At 36.1% G+C, this 21,679-nt stretch overlaps 2 protein-coding genes across 2 annotated transcripts; both read left to right on the forward strand.

Moving 5' to 3' along the window:
* The first annotated feature begins 578 nt into the window (after window positions 1–578).
* On the forward strand, window positions 579–5,730 carry LOC140166825 (tyrosine-protein kinase receptor Tie-1-like). Its single transcript, XM_072190314.1, has 4 exons — window positions 579–642; window positions 914–1,045; window positions 2,983–3,129; window positions 5,561–5,730. Exons 1-4 carry the CDS (start codon window positions 579–581, stop codon window positions 5,728–5,730), a joined length of 513 nt encoding a protein of 170 aa, XP_072046415.1.
* A 477-nt stretch (window positions 5,731–6,207) lies between these two features.
* LOC140166827 (uncharacterized) lies at window positions 6,208–19,821 on the forward strand. Its single transcript, XM_072190315.1, has 10 exons — window positions 6,208–6,262; window positions 6,628–6,939; window positions 7,775–8,068; window positions 9,356–9,447; window positions 9,947–10,163; window positions 11,810–11,909; window positions 12,261–12,510; window positions 14,893–14,980; window positions 16,599–16,689; window positions 19,021–19,821. The coding sequence occupies exons 1-10, from the start codon at window positions 6,208–6,210 to the stop codon at window positions 19,430–19,432; spliced, it is 1,911 nt and encodes a 636-aa protein (XP_072046416.1). The 3' UTR covers window positions 19,433–19,821.
* The last annotated feature ends 1,858 nt before the right edge of the window (window positions 19,822–21,679 follow it).

Raw genomic sequence — 21,679 nt, forward strand, 5'->3', positions numbered from 1 at the left:
AAGTGATAAATGAATGGAAACCCTACACGGGGCTTCATATGACTATTTAACTTTAGATCCCAGTTTTGGATATTGTTTGAAAGTTTACGAGATGATGGAACAACATATATCAATTGGTATTGGATGGGTTATCAATGAAGTGTTTCTCCGTTTGCTAAACGTATTTTTTTTTACACTCAAGGACATTTGGTTCCAATGAGGTTTTCCTGCGAGTTTAAACAGATGTGTGAGGTCCTTCCTCCATTTGTTTAGAAGCTCCATGGAATAAGTAACTGAGAGGGCGAAATTACACAAAATTTTGCAACGTTTAGATCAAACCTATTGAATACCTGTGCTCCTGGGTCTCGTTGAACGCTCGAGTTTATTTAGAAAGCCATAAAAGTCTTTTTATGTTTTAGGTGATGTCACTCCTCAGCACAATTCACAATCAGTTAGTATTGGTGAATCAGTGACGTTCACAATGAATACAACCAAGACCTCTCTCGTATGGTTTCATAATAACGTGCGGTACTCTGGCGGAAGGAATCCAAATTGGGCTGACTTGACAAGTGTGACAATCTCCAATGTTACCGTTAATGATGCAGGTGTGTATGAGTGCACTGAATATGCCCGAAGATGCTATTTTTCAACTACTTGTTCGAGGTAAGTTAAAACAATAAATGTAAATTTGTACCATACTGTTTTCATAATTCTTGCTTGCTAGATAAGCAACAAAAATGCTGACAAATATTTTGTTGTTACGTAATGACTGTATTTTCACAATTTTGAAATCGAAGTAAACATCAATTAAAATAGAAAATTACATTTATATAAAAAATAACAACAACAGAGTGAAAGAGAGAGTGAAAATGAATTAAACAAAGTGCAGTTGTGATCAAGAAACAAAATATATGTCTTTTATTGTTTTTTCCAGCATGTGACCCTAATAAATGGGGGCCTAATTGTCAATCTTCATGCCCTTATTGTTATAATGGAGGACTTTGTGATGGACAGTCTGGAAAATGCGTCTGCGCACCAGGATTCATTGGTGTACACTGTGAAACAGGTATAAGAAAATATATACACGGTATTCTTCGCGGCTTTTTCAGCAAATGAGTTGCTGATATTTTATGACTTGATTTGATTAAACAATCACTCCCCCCACTTTCTTATTTACACGCGCTACACCGGCAAAAGATGCTAATAAAGAGTGAGGAAACAGGTAAAGGCGCCGCTTGCCGCCTTTAAATAGTGTGCTCTATAATGTAGTGATTTGTTGTTGTTATTTGTACTTGTAAAGGACTTAGAGAAATTGCGATTTCCAAACACCATGATCGTACGGCCATCCATCTATTCAAAAGCACTCTCCTGTATCGAAGCGAAGTCGCGTATTTAGCCAGTTTTGAAGATTTGTCACGTACAAAATGAACGTGGAAAGAACGTTGAAAATGCACACAAATTGGCCGTTAAAAATATATATTAAAGACAGTCAAGGATGATGAAAATACGAAAGAAAGTCTTACTATTAATAGGATCCTTTTTTGTTTGTAAGAAATCATTATAACAAAGCAACGCGCGGTTCATACGTACAGATTGGGATTGCGATTTGACTTTTTGGTTAGAGTTGCGCGAAGTCAAGTAAATTCAAAGCAACATAAAAATCATAGGTTGAACCACTTTCTTTACAGTAATTGACATTCTTATCTTCCACATGGCGACCAGGGCATAACCACCATTCCTTTGTACGCAGATATCAGCTATTCTTAACAATGATGTCAACTTGTGCATTTGTGTGTCTCAGGAGAAAACCTTTGATTTCAGATTCAGAAGTGTAAATCTTAGGTCACTCTACTCAGTGTTTCAAAGCAATCACACGATTTTCAAACATTTCTACAAGGCGTTCTGTCAATTACTGTAAAGAAAGTGGTAAAACTGTAATTTTCATGTTATTTTAATTGACTTAGCTCAACTGCCTTTTTACACGGCTCACAATAATAGCCACTGAGTCCTTATTAATGGTCACATGCCAGTAAGTGTGGAAGGACATGATGTTGATTCAGCTATCACCTAACATATTTTGACCTCGTACTTTTTAAACTGTATACTTTTTTGATACACCTAGCAAACACAAAAACGTTTTAAAACGTTTTAAATAAGTTATATTTTGGCTTTTGGTTTAGGTAAAAACGTTTTAATAACATTAAAATGTCGGGTTATATAAAGGTCATGATAACGTTTTAAAACGTTTTGTATAAAAACACACTACAACAATATTTTTAAATGTTTTCAAAAAAAGTTATTGTAAACTATTTTTGCAAACATTTTTGCCAAATATTGTGTCAATACTTAAATAACATTATGTTAAAATGTTTGAACCCAGCAAACACAGAAATGTTCTTAAAATGTGTTTTTCAAAACCTTTTAATAACATTTAAATGTCGGGTTATATAAAGGTCATGAAAACGTTTTTAAAACGTTATTGAAAATATTTTGGGCAAACTTTTTTTTTCAACCCCAAAATAACATTTTGTTTAGAATGTTTTGTATCAAGTTTTCAAGAATGTTTTTGGAATGTTATTAAAACGTCTTATACCCTTTATATAACCCGACATTTAAACGTTTTCTGTAAAACATTTTTGTTTGCTGAGCACTAGATTATCAAAAAATGTTTTTTAAGGTTATGAAAACGTTTTATACTCTTAATATACCCTTTATATAACCCGACATTTAAACGTTTTCTGACAACCTTTTATAACCTTTTGCGAATGATGTCGAAAACGTTTTGTGTTTGCTGGGCACCCTGTATTGAAGTAGATATAAGACTCGGAGACCACTAAATTTCAATTTCAGATCAGATATTGGTCTTTGTTCCAGCCGCCTTGTGCTCCTTTGTGTCGAATATGAAACGTGATTTCGCCTGGAAATTCAACCCTTCAAAATATGTTACGCCGGTGAAATGGTTGAAGTTTTATGAAATCAAATGTTTTTTAAATTTTTTGCTAGTTTTAGGACGTAACAAATGGGGCCAAGACGGACAGTTAAGATGTTCTAGCGCAAATCCAGATGCTTGTAGAGGAAAATTGTTCTGTTTGTCTAATCCATACGGGTGTTCATGTGCCGCAGGTTATTATGGGATTGATTGTGATCAAGGTAAGGTTTTCGCAAAAACACTCTACGACTGAGAAATTCTAATACCGGTACAAATGACAAACCAAATTTATTTATTTAATTATCCAGTGTAGCCCAATTCAAGCAAATAGCTGGTCTAACGTGGGACCCTGCTACACATTTACAAAGTTTTCAAAAGCAGCAATTATCAACATGCAATTTTAATAGTATATATAGTTACAGGTTGTCCCTGAAAAAATGTATCGTCGTAAACTTAACTGTTTGTATATTTTAACGGCAGTGTTCCTTTGCGTTTCGTCAGTAAATTTCAAGGATCGCGCATCATTTTGCATTGAAACACTCATAATATACGAACTATAGACCCTATCATAGTAAAAGTATATATTTTCTGAAAGGAAAATGTCCAGTCTTTCCAAATATGGCATTTAAATGTCAGTAGGGGCAAGTCTTAAGTCTCTTGTATGCATGAAAATGATGTAAAACAAGTAGCACCGCTTTTTATATGTAACATCTAAACCATAGCACATATCAAAAAAACAACTTTTCAGTGCAAAGTAGAGGCAATGGCCAACCTAAATATGTATACTTTGAAAAAGTTGCCCCTAGTTGATGTACTGTTATGATACACGGAATGACATATTACGAAATTTTCAGTCAAAATGAGTGGAAAATCCAGGAATACTGCTTGGATTGCTTAAGACATGCCCCTACTGGAAAATAGATACCATTTGTGGAAAGAATAGACTTTTTCCTTCAAAAAAATGTATAATTTTGCTGTGATAGGGTCTATAGTTTGTACATTATGAGTGTTTCAATATAAGATGGTGCGCGATCCGTGTCCCAGGAACTTATACTGTTGGTCTATGGGGTAATTAATTAATTCATTCATTCATTCATTCATTCATTCATTCATTCATTCATTCATTCATTCATTCATTCATTCATTCATTCATTCATTCATTACAGTACTTCGTTAACAAAAACACACACCAATTGAATTTAGTATAAAAGCAGAGTACAACTGATTAGCTTTACAACAGTATATTATTTAAAGGTTTTATTCATTGTTCTAATATAGATAAGCCTTGATGAACTGGGTGCACATTTTTTTCCATAGACTTTACATGCAAACCGTATCCCAATTCCGTATCCCAATTGCACCACCCTGCATCTTCGTTTACATAATTACTCGCAACTTCTTTATTTAAAATCACAGAATATTAATGTTGGTACCAAATAAAGGAGAACTTTCCAGGCTTTAAAATGAATGCACATTTTATGGTATTGAAACAGACTAAAGTTGTTTACTTCTTACAAATAAGTCATTTTTCACTACAAACCGAAACAACACCACCCTATTGGGAACACCAGTTCATAACTGGCGTGGTTAAATAACAAAATCAGCTATCATATCCTTTTTGAATTTTGACAATTGACCACACCGTTCTTAAAATATAAGAATTTTACGAAACTCCCTCATTTTCAAACCTTTCCACTGATTCAAATATCAATCAATGATAATCATTTATCACTGCGCATCATCAGAGCATGAGGCGGCTATTGTCATTGATAGATATTTGACTCTGTGGAACGAATTGAAAATGAGGTAGTTTCGTAAAATTCTTTTATTTCAAAAACGGGCCGAAAATTGTCAAAATTAAAAAGGTATGTGATATAGCTGATATACTCCTTAGTTATGCTTGGTTTATGCCTTAAAATACCAAAAAATTCAGTTCCCGATACAGTTCTTTCTGTATTAGATCAGTGACGTAGCCAGGGTGGCAAAGGGGCAGCTGCCTCAATGTAAAGCCCCACGTGGGATGGTGGTCTTCTCGATATTTAAGATTTTTAGGCCTTTTTTCGTATTTTTAAGTCAAATTTTGACCATTTTCATCAATGTTTAACTCCCTTAAAATTTGTCTTGGCCCCCCTTTGAAAAAGTGCTGACTACGCCACTGTATTAAATACAAAAATACGTACAATATTTCAAAGTAAATAAGAACACATTATTTTACAAGTACATGCTCAAAATTTTAAAGACTTGATATTTGCTTGAAAGTCTGCACATTTGTTGAACCTCTTACTTCATTACTCGGCAATATTCCAAATTTAAAGCCACTGTACGAAAAAGATGATTTAAAATGTCCGGTATCATAACCATTTCAACATTTTGAAGATACAATCTTGTCTAGTGTTAATATTAGGGTTTTCATGTACATAAAAAAAATGTTGCTATGTACTGTAGAGCCATATCGTTTAGACATTTACATTAGCAGAGATTTGAACTACATACAGAAAAAAAACCAGAATACAGAAAACCTTGTGGTTCGTCGCTTATTCTTTTTAAGGAAAGATTATAAATTGACCTTCTTGTTTCCATCAAATCACAAAAGGCGGATTTAGATCTTTAAACCAGTTATGCCTTGATTTTTTTTTCTCGAATTTCTTTCAGATTGTCTAACTGGCATGTATGGTGCCAGCTGTAGGTCCCAATGCCATTGTGAACCTGACGTATCTTGTGCAGCCGATACCGGAGTGTGTAGCAATGGACGATGTGCTGATGGATGGTCTGGAGAAAATTGCCAACGTAAAATCATATATATTAACTTCGTATTTAAATGAAAATTATAAAGACTAAATTATGAAGTAAATACATATTGGTTGCGCTTTTTCTTTGAATGTACCTGATTCCAAATCCAAGTGTATTTCTAATAATGATTATTATTATTTGAGAGAAGGGTAGCACAATGCCCCATACTCCACTTATTCACCCGTTGCGTCATCACTGCCTTTTTAGCTTCTCGCATAAGTCGGGTCCTCCAACGTGTCCTGTGTTTGCTTCATATGATACTGACATGCCAGGATATGCGGTTCATAATATAACAACAAAATGCGCCGTTATGACTGGTCTAAGAACTTATAAATAAAACAATACCTTGCCGTGAAATATCCTAATTCTTAAACCTTCCTGCATTGGTCATGTTGGTGCTGAACGGGATTAAGTCGCTTATTCATTAAAACAATTAAAACTATCAAACTATACAAATGTGTGTTTTTTTTATCCTTTTAATAAAAAATTTCATTATTTCATTTCTTCCAATGTACCTGTATCTGTGTGGTTTCTGGAAATGCAACATTTTAGAACAATGTCCAGGTAAGATGTTTTTAAGTTAAGAATACATTTTCATCCGCCATCACTTGGCTTTAGTCAAATGAGTCTATTCCAATTATGAAACCCGGGGTATTTTGGTAGATTTTTGGAATTATTGCCTATATCGTTTACAGTTTGTTACGGAAATGTTTAAATGCCACCAAGATGCTTTCCTCAGACCAAGGCATTTCCATTTCAGTATGGTGCGTTTCCCCAACACAGCAAGCAAACCAGCATTTTGTTACAAGATAATGACTTCACGTGTAAGGAATTGCATGTTGCATGTTCTTATAAATAAACTTCCGTAGTTTACCCTTTGTTTATATCGTCTTACTTTCTAATTATTTTTATTTCTGCATCAATTAAAGAACTGTCAACAATTAAAGAACTGTCAACAACACCAGGTGGAAATACACTGACTGTTAAGTGGGAGCCTGATATCATAGAGAGCAAATCCTGCCTTCAAATTGAATATTTAGTGTCTTATCAACTGACCAATCGTGATCAATGCTTGCCTCTGTCGAATGAACCTGTAACCAATGCAGATCAAGTTACGTCATCTTTCCTCACTATTCAAGGATTGGAATATAACTCGAACTACATAGTTTATGTTACCCCTGTTCTAAGTGGAAAGAATGGAACAGTGTCAACTTTATTGTCACAAATGACTGGACAATCAGGTAATTGTATTATGCATTCACAACCCTTTCACCAAGGGTGAAAAGAAGGTTATGGTTAGAGTGCACCACACTGTCACATCGTAAGTACCACCTTAACTACAAAATACCTTTTGCGTTTTGAGGAGGGATATAAAAAAAAGGTAAACGTACGAAATGTGTGTCGAGCTGTCTGCAACGGAATTCCAATTTTGATAGTTACTTAGAGACAACCCGTCACCAATTTCATTCACCTTGCTTTCATGCCATACTGGCTGATACGGGGCTCTTCTATATTTGATCTTCATTAGCTGTAATAAGCGCACTCAGTCAGCTTTGTGCCCTTTTTTGTATTAATTTAAAACACCTTGAAAAATGATAGAAAGCCCTTCTAACTATACCAAATGGTTAATATGACCAGTTTTAGAATTATTTATGTGATCATTTTAGCAAGAAGACTAGGTTGATTTACTTACAGGTTTTTGAATTTTAAATCTTGATTAATTTCGATAATACTATGAGTCGTTGAATAAATATGGGTGCAAAATGCCATTTATAATATCATGTGTACTTGTATGTATTTGACACGTAGCAGCTTCATATTTACGTCATAGAATTTTGTTTTTAAACCTAGGTCGTGAGTTGTACGTCCCAACTGCCAAATAGCCCCGACGAATATACCCTTAAGGTACGTTACGTCGTCCTGGTGCATTTCACCTAAGTATAGCCAATTCCACCGTTACTGTGGCAGCGGTGGTAGCGGAGGCGGTGTTGGTGTTGGTAGCGGCATGATTGCCATGTTGGTGGTGATGACGAATAACATTATAATTTATAATGTTAATAATTGTCAACGTTTCAGGCCCCACATCCCCTCCGTCTAATGTCAAGACGTACCATGTATCATACAAAAAAGTCAGTTTTCGATGGTCTATCCCTCCGTGTGGGTCTAGAAACGGTCCGATAGTATCTTACTTCTACACCTTCACCAACAACAACGGTATGATCATAAAGAACGATGAAACAGCAGATGAGTATGTCAGCTTTGGAAATTTGTCCTCGTCAGCAAGCTATACTTTCTCGGTGGCAGCCGCAACGGAGATAGGCGTTGGTCCTGCTCACACGATGGTGATAACTACAATGGAAAAACCAGAAGGTATCTAAGAAATCATTCCGTAACTTAAATTGCAAAGCTTTTTCTGATATTTCATGCATACTAGCAAATGCCATATACATATTACATAAGCTAATTAAGCAGAAGTCGTTTGATTTGAACATTTGAAAATAACTTGTGTATAGGTCCTATCTAAAATTAGAGATTTCATGCTGAATTCGTTGCGTTCTTCCTTTATCATACCATTTTTTAATTTAAAAATAGCACATGTGACAAAATCAGCCAGCAATACAATACAAGAAGTAACTACTGATATTTCATTCATATCTTAAGGCAATGTATTTTACAATTTACATCTTTTTCTGCACCTCAATTTGTTAAACTTCGCATTCAACATTCAACTTTTGCCGACCGGTCTTTTTCAGGCAACGCTCCTCTAATTTGGAAGCAATTGCCAGGTCTTTGGATATTTTCAAGAAACGGTTGATACATCATCTTTTCATAATTGCTTACAACTAATGATATTTTTAATTTATAATTTATTGTAGTAGTAGCATATTTTGCTTCATCATCACATCTCTGTTACCTTACGTGCCAGGGAATTGAAATTACCCATAATTGTACTCTTAAATCTAGGCTGCAAAGTAAAACTTATTTGATCAAAATGTTAAGACATGTTGGTTAAGGGGTACTACACCCTCGATAAATTTGTGTCTATTTTTGCATTTTCTCAAAAACTAATAACACAGTGGTAACAAAAGTTATGTATATTATAGGGGCAAGGAATCCAATGACTACACTGGAATTTCAGTGACCCAAGACAAGCGGTTCGTTATTTATGATAAGAAAAGAGGTACCGCAAGAATGTACCTCATTTCCGATCATATAAACTGAACCACTTGTCTTGAATCACTGAAATTCCAGTGTAGTAATTGGATTCCTTGCCCCAATAATATACATAACTTTTGAGAAAAATGCAAAAATAGTCACAAATTTACCACAGGGGTGTAGTACCCCCTTAAAGCGAATACATATTTGGTACATCGGAAACGGTTAAAACTGAAGCCAAAAGTGTACCGAATCTGCATCGTTTTTATACAAAGGGACACCGTGGCAAATATTATGGCATCTAAATTTGCAGAATAAAACTTTATTCAGTTTTAAATTTATCAGGTTAAACAGTATAGGCCTACAGCAGTTTTTATTATCATTATTGGTCAATAAATACCAGTAGTTCAGGTGTATAACTTAGTTTCTAAAATCAATGTGTTTTTCGTCACCTATTGAAACTCCCAGTAATCTTGCATTTTTAATATACTTTTCTTACAGCACCAATGGTACGAGTCGTAGATGTATCCAAGACGTCGATACACATATCGTGGACAGATCCTGAATATACAAATAGCATGATCAAATACTCCGTAAGTTTTTATACGGTAAAAGATCTGTATTCATCTCAACGTAAGCATCGATTTCTTAAAATTCTAGCCTAAGTTATGAATTGAAGATTAAAAAAAAAAACCTTTTTACAGTATTTGCGAACCGATTCGTATACTTGAGGCTATAGTGTTTCTAACTAGAATCACGAGTCTCTCTATTAGCAGCAACAATAAGTTTGCATATCAATTTCCCTGGTAAACATTAACGTGTGGCAGTGTTCCCGTTAGGGTGCTCCATACAGAATAGTGTACGACACTGGGTCTCTTTTTTCATCTATTGACCTAAATGGACAATTAAGAAAATGTTGAGCCAAAATATCTCCTGTTTGAAATACATGTAAAAGTTTTGTAACGAGAATAGAAACAAAAAATTATACATTGTCATTAGTCATCCGGAAATAATTGGAATACCTTACCGCTGGACACTCAAATTAGTGTAAATAACAGCAGCGCACTTACCTTTTTAAATAATTATTATCAGGTGCAGGGAAAAATAATAGACAAACCTTACGACCCAGTGTTTGCTCCTGCTGTTGCTTTTGAGTTTCACGACGAGGTAAATTCTCTGCAAAGGACATTCGAGATTCAGAATCTCCAACCATCGACAAAATATGAAATACAGGTAGCAGCTCATACAGATGTCGGTAGAAGTGTTCCTGCGATAATAACACAATCTACTGATCCGGTTACTGAAGAAGGTAAACATATAGGCCTGAACAATGCCTTGATAACACCCTTTTGGTCATACCAAAAGACCTTTAAACAACAGGGGTGACCGTCCACGGCGAATGAGCCGTAAATTCCTCCCCGTCAATTTTGTTTTATTTCGTGTTTAAAAATAAACATCATAAACTTAAAATGGTATATCATTTGACTTCAAACGATATCCAGAAGCGGGGTTATGGTTTGTTAAACTTTGCTCCTTCAACAAAATTATAGCTTTTTATGTTTTTACATGTGTCTCTTTTTCCACATTGTTGGCAATAAACATCAAACAGTCATAATTGGCGGTCATTTCAAATCATCCCCAAGTCAACGAGGTTTAGAAAGTTCTCTCATTGTTAATTGTTGGTTATGCATACCTGTACAAAATACAATGCCTGGTAACCCACCACTTGAACAGGATTTAGCAATATAAACAAACAAAGACCAGAGCTATTAAAAGTTCTATAGCCATCTAAGGTAGAAGCTTATTATCCACTTCAACAATTATTTTTTGACTATCGAAATGAGACGGATGTCGGGCCAGCTTAAGTTACCGATGAATATGACCTTCGTACACATTTTACACCGTAACTCAGAATACAATTTAGGGAATTTACGGCTCATTTGTGCTGCCGGGTCACAGGGGTGTATTGTAGCAGCTGGTTTATGCATTCAAAGATGGTTATAAACCACCATTTTTGAACCATAACTAACATTCAGCACAGGCTCCCCACACAGGAACATAAATAGTTGCATAAGCCTGGTATATCTGAAGCAGTGAAACATCTATACATCAGTAAAGTTTTCCCGTTCTCATACTGGACATTCAAGCTAAAAACGATCAGTGACCGATTTCCGAAGTATGTGGACAAGGAGAAGTCTCCAGTAACATATATTTTGTTCCGTCTGTTGACTATTAATAACCATTTGTGACCCGGCAGCACAAATGAGCCGTAAATACCCTAAATTGTATTCTGAGTTACGGTGTAAAATGTGTACGAAGGTCATATTCATCGGTAACTTAAGCTGGCCCGACATCCGTCTCATTTTGAAGTCAAAAACTAATCAATAATCCTATTGTTGAAGTGGATAATAAGCTTCTACCTTAGATGGCTATAGAACTTTTAATAGCTCTGGTCTTTGTTTGCTTTGGCTAAATCCTGTTCAAGTGGTGGGTTACCAGGCATTGTATTTTGTACAGGTATGCATAACCAACAATTTTCTTACACCTCGTTGACTTGGGGATGATTTGAAATGACCGCCAATTACGACTGTTTGATATTTATTGCCAGCAATATGGAAAAAGAGACACATGTAAAAACGTAAAAAGCTATAATTTTGTTGAAGGAGCAAAGTTTATCAAACCATAACCCCGCTTCTGGATATCGTTTGAAGTCAAATGATATACCATTTTAAGTTTATGATGTTTATTTTTAAACACGAAATAAAACAAAATTGACTGGGGGAGGAATTTACGGCTCATTCGCCGTGGACGGTCACATTTGACTTAAACTCTTTGTTTTTCTCTTCCATTGATACACCATCATGTGCTTTCTTTTTTCACTTTCCTTTTTCATTTGCTCAATCTCTCGTTTGTGCTGTTTACCCATCACTGCTTATTTTGATTTATTTAATTTAGACATTTCGACTTCCAGTAGATTACAAGAAATCAGCAGAAGTCAACTATCAACATCAACTGTGGAAATAGAAATTCCACAGAGTTCTTCTGAATTTGTCAGGTAATATTTTATTCGATATAACCTGGATAAGTCATCAATAGCATCATCAAAAACTTCAGAAACAACATACTAGGAGACAAAAATCCGTGATCGGTTGAATAAACCGTTAAAAATGTGTAATCTAACAAATTTCCAAGGACTTTTCACGAAAAATATCTCCTAGGGACAAGAACAGCCCATCAACATCGGCATTTTTGCACGTCCTATGCAAATACGTATTTTGTCGGAAATGTAATAACTATGTTGTCTTCTAATAGCATTCATCGCCATCGTCATAAATTCCCCAATACCAATTACTGTATTATATGAACCGGACTTAATCATTAGATTTAATTTTCAAAATTATAACAGTGGCTATCTGGTGGGAGTCGAACTGGAAATCACGAAGAAAAATGATACAATTTCGTTTGAGCAGAAAATAGACAGTGTCTATGGTCATTATGCCTATGTGGCAGCAGAAATACCAAAGGCAGACGTGATGATGGACTCCATATTCATTGTAGGAGATGATAGAATGTATGGAGAATACTCAAATGAACCACTTCATGAAGGATATACGTACATGCTGTATATTGCGGTATATAGTTACATCAACAGCACGGTATGTTCTTGGTGTGTTTGTTTGTTTACTTGCAAAGTGCCTCCATCACCTGTCACTACGAAGTAATTTTCTTTTAAAAAAATAATAGTTAATTCTACAGATAATTAATATAGTAACACACACAACACTTGGACCGTCATTTTTTCATATTCCTGTGGATTAGATAATAATGGACCATGAACATGATGAGAGTCAAAGGCCCAGAGTAAAGTGACAAATATCCTTAACTATATTTCGTATTGTGTGTCCATTACCAGTGGACTTCGGTTGTATATATAAATGCGCATATATAAATGCGCACGTGACATCTACAAGTCGCCATACCGTATTAAACGATATAAGGTACCCGGATGTACATAAACTCCCCGTGCAAAAGTATAGGGAAAATGACAGGTCGCAAGGAAAATTGCTTTTGCAAAATAGTGGCATTGATTGCAAAGGGTAAAATAACTTGACCCGAAAGATAAACTCTTTATTAACGTTTTCCATCACGGAAAAAAAATTAACTAGACTAAGCTGTGGTCTAACCCACGAACACAGCCGTGTTGTTACCCCTAATGACCTTTGACCCCAAAATATATGAAAACGGCCATAGACATTGGCTAATGTCAATGCATGGGTGCATGTGGCACCACTTTGCTATGTTACTTGTGGCAGAAGGGCATTTTGAAGGTTTTCGTCTCAGACCGGAAGTGACCCCTTAATGACATTTGACCCCAAATAAAAAATACCACATATGAATTGAGTACCCACAATTCATGTGTGAACATACCGTTACTGTCCTATTTTTTCTTAGCAAATAAAAAATTTTGACGGTTTTTCGTTTTATACCGGAAGTGACCCCTTAATGACGTTTGACCCCAAATACAAAAATACCACATATGAATTGGGTATCCACAATTCATGTGTGAACATACCGTTACTGTCCTATGTTTTTCTTAGCAAATAAAATTTTTTGACGGTTTTTCGTTTTATACCGGAAGTGACCCCTTAATGACCTTTGACCCCAAATCTGTGAGGACCCCATAGACACTGGATAATAACAATGCATGTATGCAAGTGGTGTTACTGTCCTACGTAATTTGTGGGAGAAGAAGCATTTTAAAGGTATTTCGTTTTGTACCGGAAGTGGCCCTTAATGACCTTTGACCCTAAATACAAAAATACCACATATACACAGGGTAATTACAATTTATGTGTGAACATACCGTTACTGTCCTATGTTTTGTTAGCAAATAAAAATTTTGAAGGTTTTTCGTTTTATACCGGAAGTGACCCCTTAATGACCTTTGACCCCAAATCTGTGAGGACCCCATAGACACTGGGTAATAGTAATGCATGTGTGCAAGTGGGGTCACCGTCATACGTAATCTGTAGGAGAAGAAGCATTTTGAGTTGAAATCACGTTTTGACCCTATGACCCCTGCGTGACCTTTGACACTACGAGTTTCATATGACCTGTAGGGGCAAGGTCAATGATGGTTGTGTCTAAGTTAGGTCAAAATCGGCGTAAGCATGTAAGTGCTAGAGCAAATGTAGTGGTCGGCAGAAAGAAGAAAGAAAGAAGAAAGAAAGAAGAAAGAAAGAAGAAAGAACCTGTAAGAAAAAAGACACAGCCGTGACTAACGTCACGGCTGTGTAACTACGGAAAAGCTAGATATAGCTGATTTACAAACTTATATTTCATAATTTCCGTGCTAAATGGGCGTGCCAATTGGCCATATCTATGACGTAGTGCTGGTTTCATACTATCATGCTGCTTGCCGCCGAGCGGCGTGACACACGCGCATTGTAGGCAAACAGACACAATCAAGACTTGTGAATGGCTGATAAGTCATGCCTCTTGTCGCAACGGCATGAAAGTATGAAAGGGGACATGATTGGCTTTAAGGTCAGAACTGTGCAGGCGGCGGATGACATGATCGAGCCGGCAACATGTGAAACCGCCCGGCCGTATGGCATTTTCCAATATAGTCGGTTAATTTTGTGGGGTTCATTATCGAACTCCAAAGGTTTTAGCTTGTATTTATATTATTTATCAACATAGGCCTATTTGTTTGTGATATTTCAAGCGTTTTAAAATTTCAAAATAATCCCATTCAATTACACGGTTGACGATGAAAATTTACTGAATTTAGAGAATGCAATGCGGCCACCACCTGGAACTGTAATCGCAATTTCAGTGATTGACAGTGAGGTAACACGAACATGGCACTGGCCATCTGGTCACGTGCGCATTTATATATGCGCATTTATATATACAACCGAAGTCCACTGATTACATACCATAACAAACTCTGGGGTCTGGGTCATATATTTGATTTTCTTGATCTTAACTTGCTTAATGTAACCTGCCTTTCTTTCATTTACCTCATTATCTAGACGAAAGTTGTATCGTGGTCAATGGGAACAAATGTTGCACTTCCCGTATCAGATCCTACCTCAGGTTCCAAGACCAACCTAAGCACAGGTTTGTCACAAAATAATATGAAAGCAATATATTTTTTAATAATTCTAAAGAGGTGAATCAGTCAATCAGTAATTTCACTATTTTAAAAGTCGGTTTTAGTCTATAGAAACGGGAACCGTGTATGAGAGAAAGCAATATGTATAAACTATTTTAAAATCATAAAGGAATCAAGGGGGTACTACACCCATTGCATTTTTTTTGCATTTTTTTGCATTTTGTGAAGAAATGAGAAAAATAAATTGGACAAAGTGGTATGCAAAATGAAGGGGCAAATCTTCTCGTTCAATTGGTGGCATCAGTATCAATGAAGCGTACATGCTTCTAATGGTATAAGCCAAAACAAAAAGTGGTACATCACTGATGTTTTAAATTCACTTCATTTTGGAAAGCTAACTATCAACGGATTTCGTTAAAATTTTGGATATGTGTTGCTAACACATTAGGGAAATAATGTTGATATGTAAAATGGGAATAAGTGGTCCCTGATTTCTTTTATGACTTCATGAACTTGGTGCTCCACAACTATCAAAAACGAACCGGTTAAAATGCTTCTATTTTCGATGTTGAGCTATATTTTGTATTTTGAACTTGCGACACTATTTCACTAAAACTTAAGTAAGCCATAGGTATTAAACATGTTACCACAACCACACTACAGCAATGTTGAAAAAGATTGTATTTTTGTCACCTATACCACCATATTAGGTAGTTTTCCGTAAGCTTCATTTTTGTGATTTTGGTAACTATTTTATATTTATTTGCCCAATCCATCTCAACTAGGCAATCTAAATTGTACTCACCATTTACATCCCAAGGTATCTTAGTATATCCACCTCACACATTTCCATTATATATCCAGTAACAGACAAAATATCAAAATTGATGCCTCATTATGACATGTATGATATCACAGACTATCACATGTATTCAAAATTGATGCCTGAATTTGACCTGAACCAATTGACCTATAACCTGACCTTTGATGACCTTATATCCTTTTTTAATCTCTTTTCCTAACAACACATTATAGAAGATACATACATGGTATAGTATTAAATTGTCTATGTGGAAGAGATTAGGCCTATTTAATTTATTCAGTGTTATAATCAGTGAGTACATTTCTATAGATAGTATAACAAAGGATTTAATGTATTCTATTCATGTATTCTACTTGGACATGTTGGATAGAATAAATTATGGTTTGTTATGAAACACACATCTCAGTTACTAGGATACAGTAAACAAAAAAATATATAGGGCTAAAATGATTTTCTAAAATGGTTAAAAAGCACTTTGTATGTAGAGATATTTTATAAGTTCAGGACATGAGGTGATGAACATATATAAATACTTCATCAATTTGCAACAAAATAAAGAAGATGGGTACTGATGAAAATCAGGGTATTATATCCCCTTAATCACAGAGCAATAACTATCGTCTTTTCAAAGACTGTAAAATGTAGTGTAGTACGTAAAAGCCTGGGCTGGGGCCGATGACTGAGCCCCGCGGGACCCCGTACAAGAGGTTTTTATCGTCAGGAAATCTCCATCTATGTAAACTCTTGCTTCATCTGCTGTTAGAATAATGTGTATCATATCATTGTATCCAATTTGTTAGGTTCGGGTGCGAATACAACTATGATAGCAGTATTTGCATGTCTGCTTGTACTGATGTTGATTGTCATTGCTATAATGGCATATAAAATACGGTCAGTAGTCTTACTTTCTGTTTATCATTAATAAAGTGAAGATAATAAAGTTTGATAAAAATATCAATTTCGCTTCACCCCCCCCCGGACTCTACCAAACCAAAATTTGGTAAAGTAGATGATGACTCTTAATGATTTGACCAACTATCCGGGTGTAGTACGTAAAAGCTTGGGCCGATAACAGAGCCATGGGAGACCACATAAATTAGGTATTTATCGTCAGAAAAAAACTACATCTATGTAAACTCTACCATTCCTACCTTCAAGATATGTCTTGATCCAGTTTTGCACCTTACCCTTGATACCGAAATCACCAGCGAGCCGTTCCAGAAGGATTATACAGGGACGGATTTACCATTGGGCCAGATGGGCCCGGGTCCAGGGCCCCCAAAATTTGGGGCCCCAAACTTGCCCTGCGCATCCAAAACATATCCATGTTTTGGCCCAAAATATGGTAAAATTGCAAAATTTTGCGCGCTTCGAGCGCAATAGCCTTTTTATATAGCAATTTTTATGTTCATTTTTGATTTAAAATAGTCTGATATTGATTTTGCGCGCTTGTTAATTGTAAAATCAGAACAGTATATGCTCGGCTTCATCTAAATTCAATTTAATGCTTCCGCCGCCACTGTCGATAGTATACGTAAACCAAAACTTGTCACGCCTGAGTGCACAATCTACACATGTATGCCTTCCTCACCATGACTTTGTGGCCTCCAAATTTTGGCCTGGCCCAGGGCCCCCAAAAAGGTTAATGGGAGGATACCGTGATCAACAGTATCAAAACCTGCTGAAAGATCTAACATCAGGAGTGGAACGGCCAGCTGGTTGTCGATCGAGTATGTCATTCTGGTTACAGGTAAGCGCAGTCTCGGTCTATGAAGTTGTGGACTACAGCCTGTCTCAAAAAAAATTGTGCAAGTGAAAAGCGCCCTCTCTGGCAATTGCACAACAATACAAAATTGTTTTTACTGTTTTATCATGATACAGGTATAATGATGCTCTTTTTCCAATTACGACAAATTAAAAGATAAATAAATATTTCACATTCTGCTGTCAATGTCAATGATTTTATCATGGTAAATACTGCTCACTTTGTCACTCAAGACATGTTAAAAGACAAGCAAATATTTTACACTTATAGGTTAAGGGCTGGGGTATGAACGTTTGGAGAGTACTTATTGTGGGACATTAGAGCACATCAGACATATCGAATTGCATTCTAAATACGAAGAATGTCCTTCTGATATCAAATAATTTTTGATTTTTTGAAATTCGCAGTGTAATACACATTTTATGGCAAATGATTAAAAATTGGTATTTTTGATATTTAACAGTACTCAAAGTAAACTTTATAAATCTGACGATTTATGCTTAAAGTGTATGTAGGTGGGATGAAAAGCCGACGATCAATTGAAAATTTTGACCTTTCGTATTGAAGATATGAATTTTTTCCCAAAACACCAAAAAAAAATTAGGTCTTTTTGGAAAAAAAATCCATATTTTCAAAATGAAAGGTCAAATTTTCAATTGATCGTCGGCTTTTCCTCCCAGCTACATACACTTTAAGAAAATATCATTAGATTTATAGAATTTACTTCGAGGACTGTTATATATCAAAAATGTGAAAAATATCAAATTTTAATAAGTTTTAATAATAAAATTTGTATTATATCGTGAATTTCAAAAAATTAAAATTACTTGATATCAGAAAGACATTCTTCGTATTCAGAATGCAATTCGATATGTCTGATGTGCTCATGTCCCCCCCCAAATACTGTCGAAACGCTCAAAACGCTCATTCCAGATCCCTTAATGAACTTAGACAAGTTCATGAAATTTGACAAATTAATGAAATTAGACAAAATAATGCACGCGCGCTGATGTAGATGCGTCTAATGCACGAGCGCCGGGGGGAAGTTTATTCGACGCATCAACATCAGCTATCATTGATTTACATGTACAGCCCTATTCCCTAGTAAAAGTGGCACAATCGTGATTTTTTCCTTTCGTTGTTAACTAAACATATCTCGAGATTTCAAAAGGCAAATGGAACAGAACAAACGGTATTTGAGAGCTAAGACTGTGCCCTTGACGTTGATGTAAGCATCATGACACACCGGTATTTTCTAATTGCCAAAGAGGGCGCTTTTCACTTGCACAATTTTTTGAGACAGGCTGTAGTGTAGACCAGAGCAGAGTAGAGAACGTGTGGTTAAAAGATTAGGGTACCCAGGTTTTAGAGAAAGGGTGGAGAGTACAGTAGAGCAGAGCAATAAATTAGAGAATAGATTATATAACACAGAATGATCTCTATAAATCTTCTTGCAGATCGTTGGCAAATGCAAATACAGCCTTGCAAAACTCTAAGACCACTTCTACATCTTTGAGTAAGAAAGGAGTCAATATCGCGGGACCAAGTGGCCAGATTCAGGTATCTTCTGATGGCTATGTGGAATACAAAGTTGAACAGGATGAGAACTCGACATATCAGGGCATTGGTAAAACAGCTGACGATACACAGCCGTCTAATGCAGCAGGAAATGCCGTGTACGTTAACGATTCGGTGATCGGGGTCAACAAACGAAATAATAGTGATGAATATGAGTACGTTAAATCCAACTGGAAGATAAGTTTGTCAAACACATATATTTCAGATCATTTGAGACATGTTTATATTTTGTTGCATATCAATGGACTAATTTTTTATTCCCCTTTACAATTGAAACAATTTCACGGTTGAGTACACACAATTGACCATTATTCTGTGCAGCAAGCTGCAATCCCATATCTTCGCAATTTGGGACCTAATGCAATCCTCCAAGAAGCCTACGCATCTTCACATATCCAGGGAAATCAGCGACTACCTACAGAATACGGTAAGGGAGTAGAGAGAATGGAATCGCTTGCCATCAGCCCAGACCTCAACCCGATTGAACACTTGTGGGACCACCTAGTCCTTGGTTGTGCTGTTCGTGCCAAAGTAGCCAATGCAACCACATTGCATGACCTGCGACGAATCCTAGTTTAAGAATGGAATGCCATCCTACAGTAACGTTTGACCAGGCTGGTGAGCATCATGAGGAGAAGATGCCAGGCTGTTGTGACTGCGTATGATTTTTCCACTCGCTGTTGAGGTTAGTGACTAGTATTATTTGAGCACAGAATAGTCAGTCTAAACGCAGGACAACCGATTCTTTTGTTCTGCTTAGTCGCGCTAAAAGTCGATCGATACATGTTAAAATCAACACAATTCCGAGATACACCTTTTTGCTATGAAATTTATTTTCTCGGTCAAATATAAAGCAAAATTTTTTTCTTCAGTAATGTCAAATAAAAACATAGTGCTTGGATGGACATTTTAAAAAAAAACCCTGGTGTTAAAATTAAGCATCAAATTGTGTCTTTTAGTGTGATATTTTTGATTTTTATAGGCCTTTAGTTCGCCCGTGAGCTTTTTACAGAATTCATTTTTTAGCGTCTCAAACTAATATAGTTTGCTAAAGAAAGATATTTCCCACCTCTGTAAAGCACATCGTATGGGTCTATATATTATAGTTTTGTCAAATTTCCGTTTTATTTTACCCTTTTTCCCTGGTCGGGCAATCCTGGCTTTCAATGGAAAAGATACCTGGATGATAACAATGGAAATATCGATTATTTCTGCTGGTTGCTCTCGACTTAAAGTACTGAATTTGACATTTTGGAGCATGGAGGGAAAAAGGGTAAAATAAAACGGAAATTCTGACAAAACTATAATATATAGACCCACACGATGTGCTTTACAGAGGTGGAAATATCTTTCTTTAGCAAACTATATTAGTTTGAGACGCTAAAAATGAATTCTGTAAAAAGCTCACGGGCGAACTAAAGGCCTATAAAATCAAAATATCACACTAAAAAGACACAATTTGATGCTTAATTTTAACACCAGGATTTAAAAAAATGTTCATCCAAGCACTATGTTTTTAACTGACATCACTGAAGAAAAAAAACATTTTGCTTTAAATTTGACCGAGAAAATAAATTTCATAGCAAAAAGGTGTATCTCGGAATTGTGCTGATTTTAACATGTATCGATCGACTTTAAGCGCGACTAAGCAGAACAAAAGAATCGGTTGTCCTGCGTTTAGACTGTAGTGGTCAATTTGGCATATTCTATTTGGGACCCACTACATTCACAATACGTGTACTAAGCCGTGATTGTGTCAAGTCATTGTGGGAAAATGTGAAGTCATTGTGAAGGGGGATTAATTAGCTGTGCATTGATATGCAACACGATATGAACATGTCACAAATAATCTGAGGTATAAGTGCTTGAAAAAACTTTCCTTTGTTGAGGAGTTTATCTGCTGACGAATTACTCAGATCTCGAAACATAATGCATGCATGCTCCACACCATATCAAAAACTCTCTCCCCACTCCATGTACATGTATTATAAATTTGGAAACACATTTGATGGAATTAATAAGATTGCCGTGCTTCCAGATTGCAGTTGTTTGGGATGTGTTTGCGGATGGTACATGGTGGGGTGGGGGGGGGGGGGGGGGGCGCGTACTTTCGTAGCTCTTACTGTACGTTGGTTACTAGATGTAGCATATTATTGTGTGTGTTGGGTAAGTGTATACTTCACTAGTACATGACGCTATGTGGTATTATATTGCTATATGTCAATGTCTTTGGGTATCTTTACACAAATAATAAAAGTAAAATTGGTTACATGTTTTTATAATGCCCCTATATAAATTCTAACAAGGGGTCAAAGTCATAACGGGGCCAAACGACACAATGGTCCCATCATGTTCTAACATATGAGCCATTCTATGTCAACTCCAGGGATGTGCACCGCAGCACCTCTTCAATTTTTTCTTTTTCTGTGTGGTGGTAGATATTGATGACAAAGTAAAATCCTGAAAATTCGAGCTTCATACTCCATTTCGTTTTCCCGTGGCATCAATTTGAAATTTAGGAGGGGTCAGCGTAAAAAA

Source organism: Amphiura filiformis, chromosome 12, assembly GCF_039555335.1.
Source record: "Amphiura filiformis chromosome 12, Afil_fr2py, whole genome shotgun sequence".
NCBI lineage: Eukaryota > Metazoa > Echinodermata > Ophiuroidea > Amphilepidida > Amphiuridae > Amphiura > Amphiura filiformis.

What these genes read in the sequence shown, in the direction of transcription:
- LOC140166825 (XM_072190314.1), top strand. Translation starts at nt 579, where the DNA reads ATGCAGGTGTGTATGAGTGCACTGAATATGCCCGAAGATGCTATTTTT. An exon ending in TTTTCAACTACTTGTTCGAG is followed by an intron (nt 643 to 913) that starts GTAAGTTAAAAC and finishes TGTTTTTTCCAG; the next exon opens with CATGTGACCCTAATAAATGG. An exon ending in TGGTGTACACTGTGAAACAG is followed by an intron (nt 1,046 to 2,982) that starts GTATAAGAAAAT and finishes ATTTTTTGCTAG; the next exon opens with TTTTAGGACGTAACAAATGG.
- LOC140166827 (XM_072190315.1), top strand. Translation starts at nt 6,208, where the DNA reads ATGTACCTGTATCTGTGTGGTTTCTGGAAATGCAACATTTTAGAACAA. An exon ending in ATAGCATGATCAAATACTCC is followed by an intron (nt 9,448 to 9,946) that starts GTAAGTTTTTAT and finishes AATTATTATCAG; the next exon opens with GTGCAGGGAAAAATAATAGA. An exon ending in AGTTCTTCTGAATTTGTCAG is followed by an intron (nt 11,910 to 12,260) that starts GTAATATTTTAT and finishes AAATTATAACAG; the next exon opens with TGGCTATCTGGTGGGAGTCG.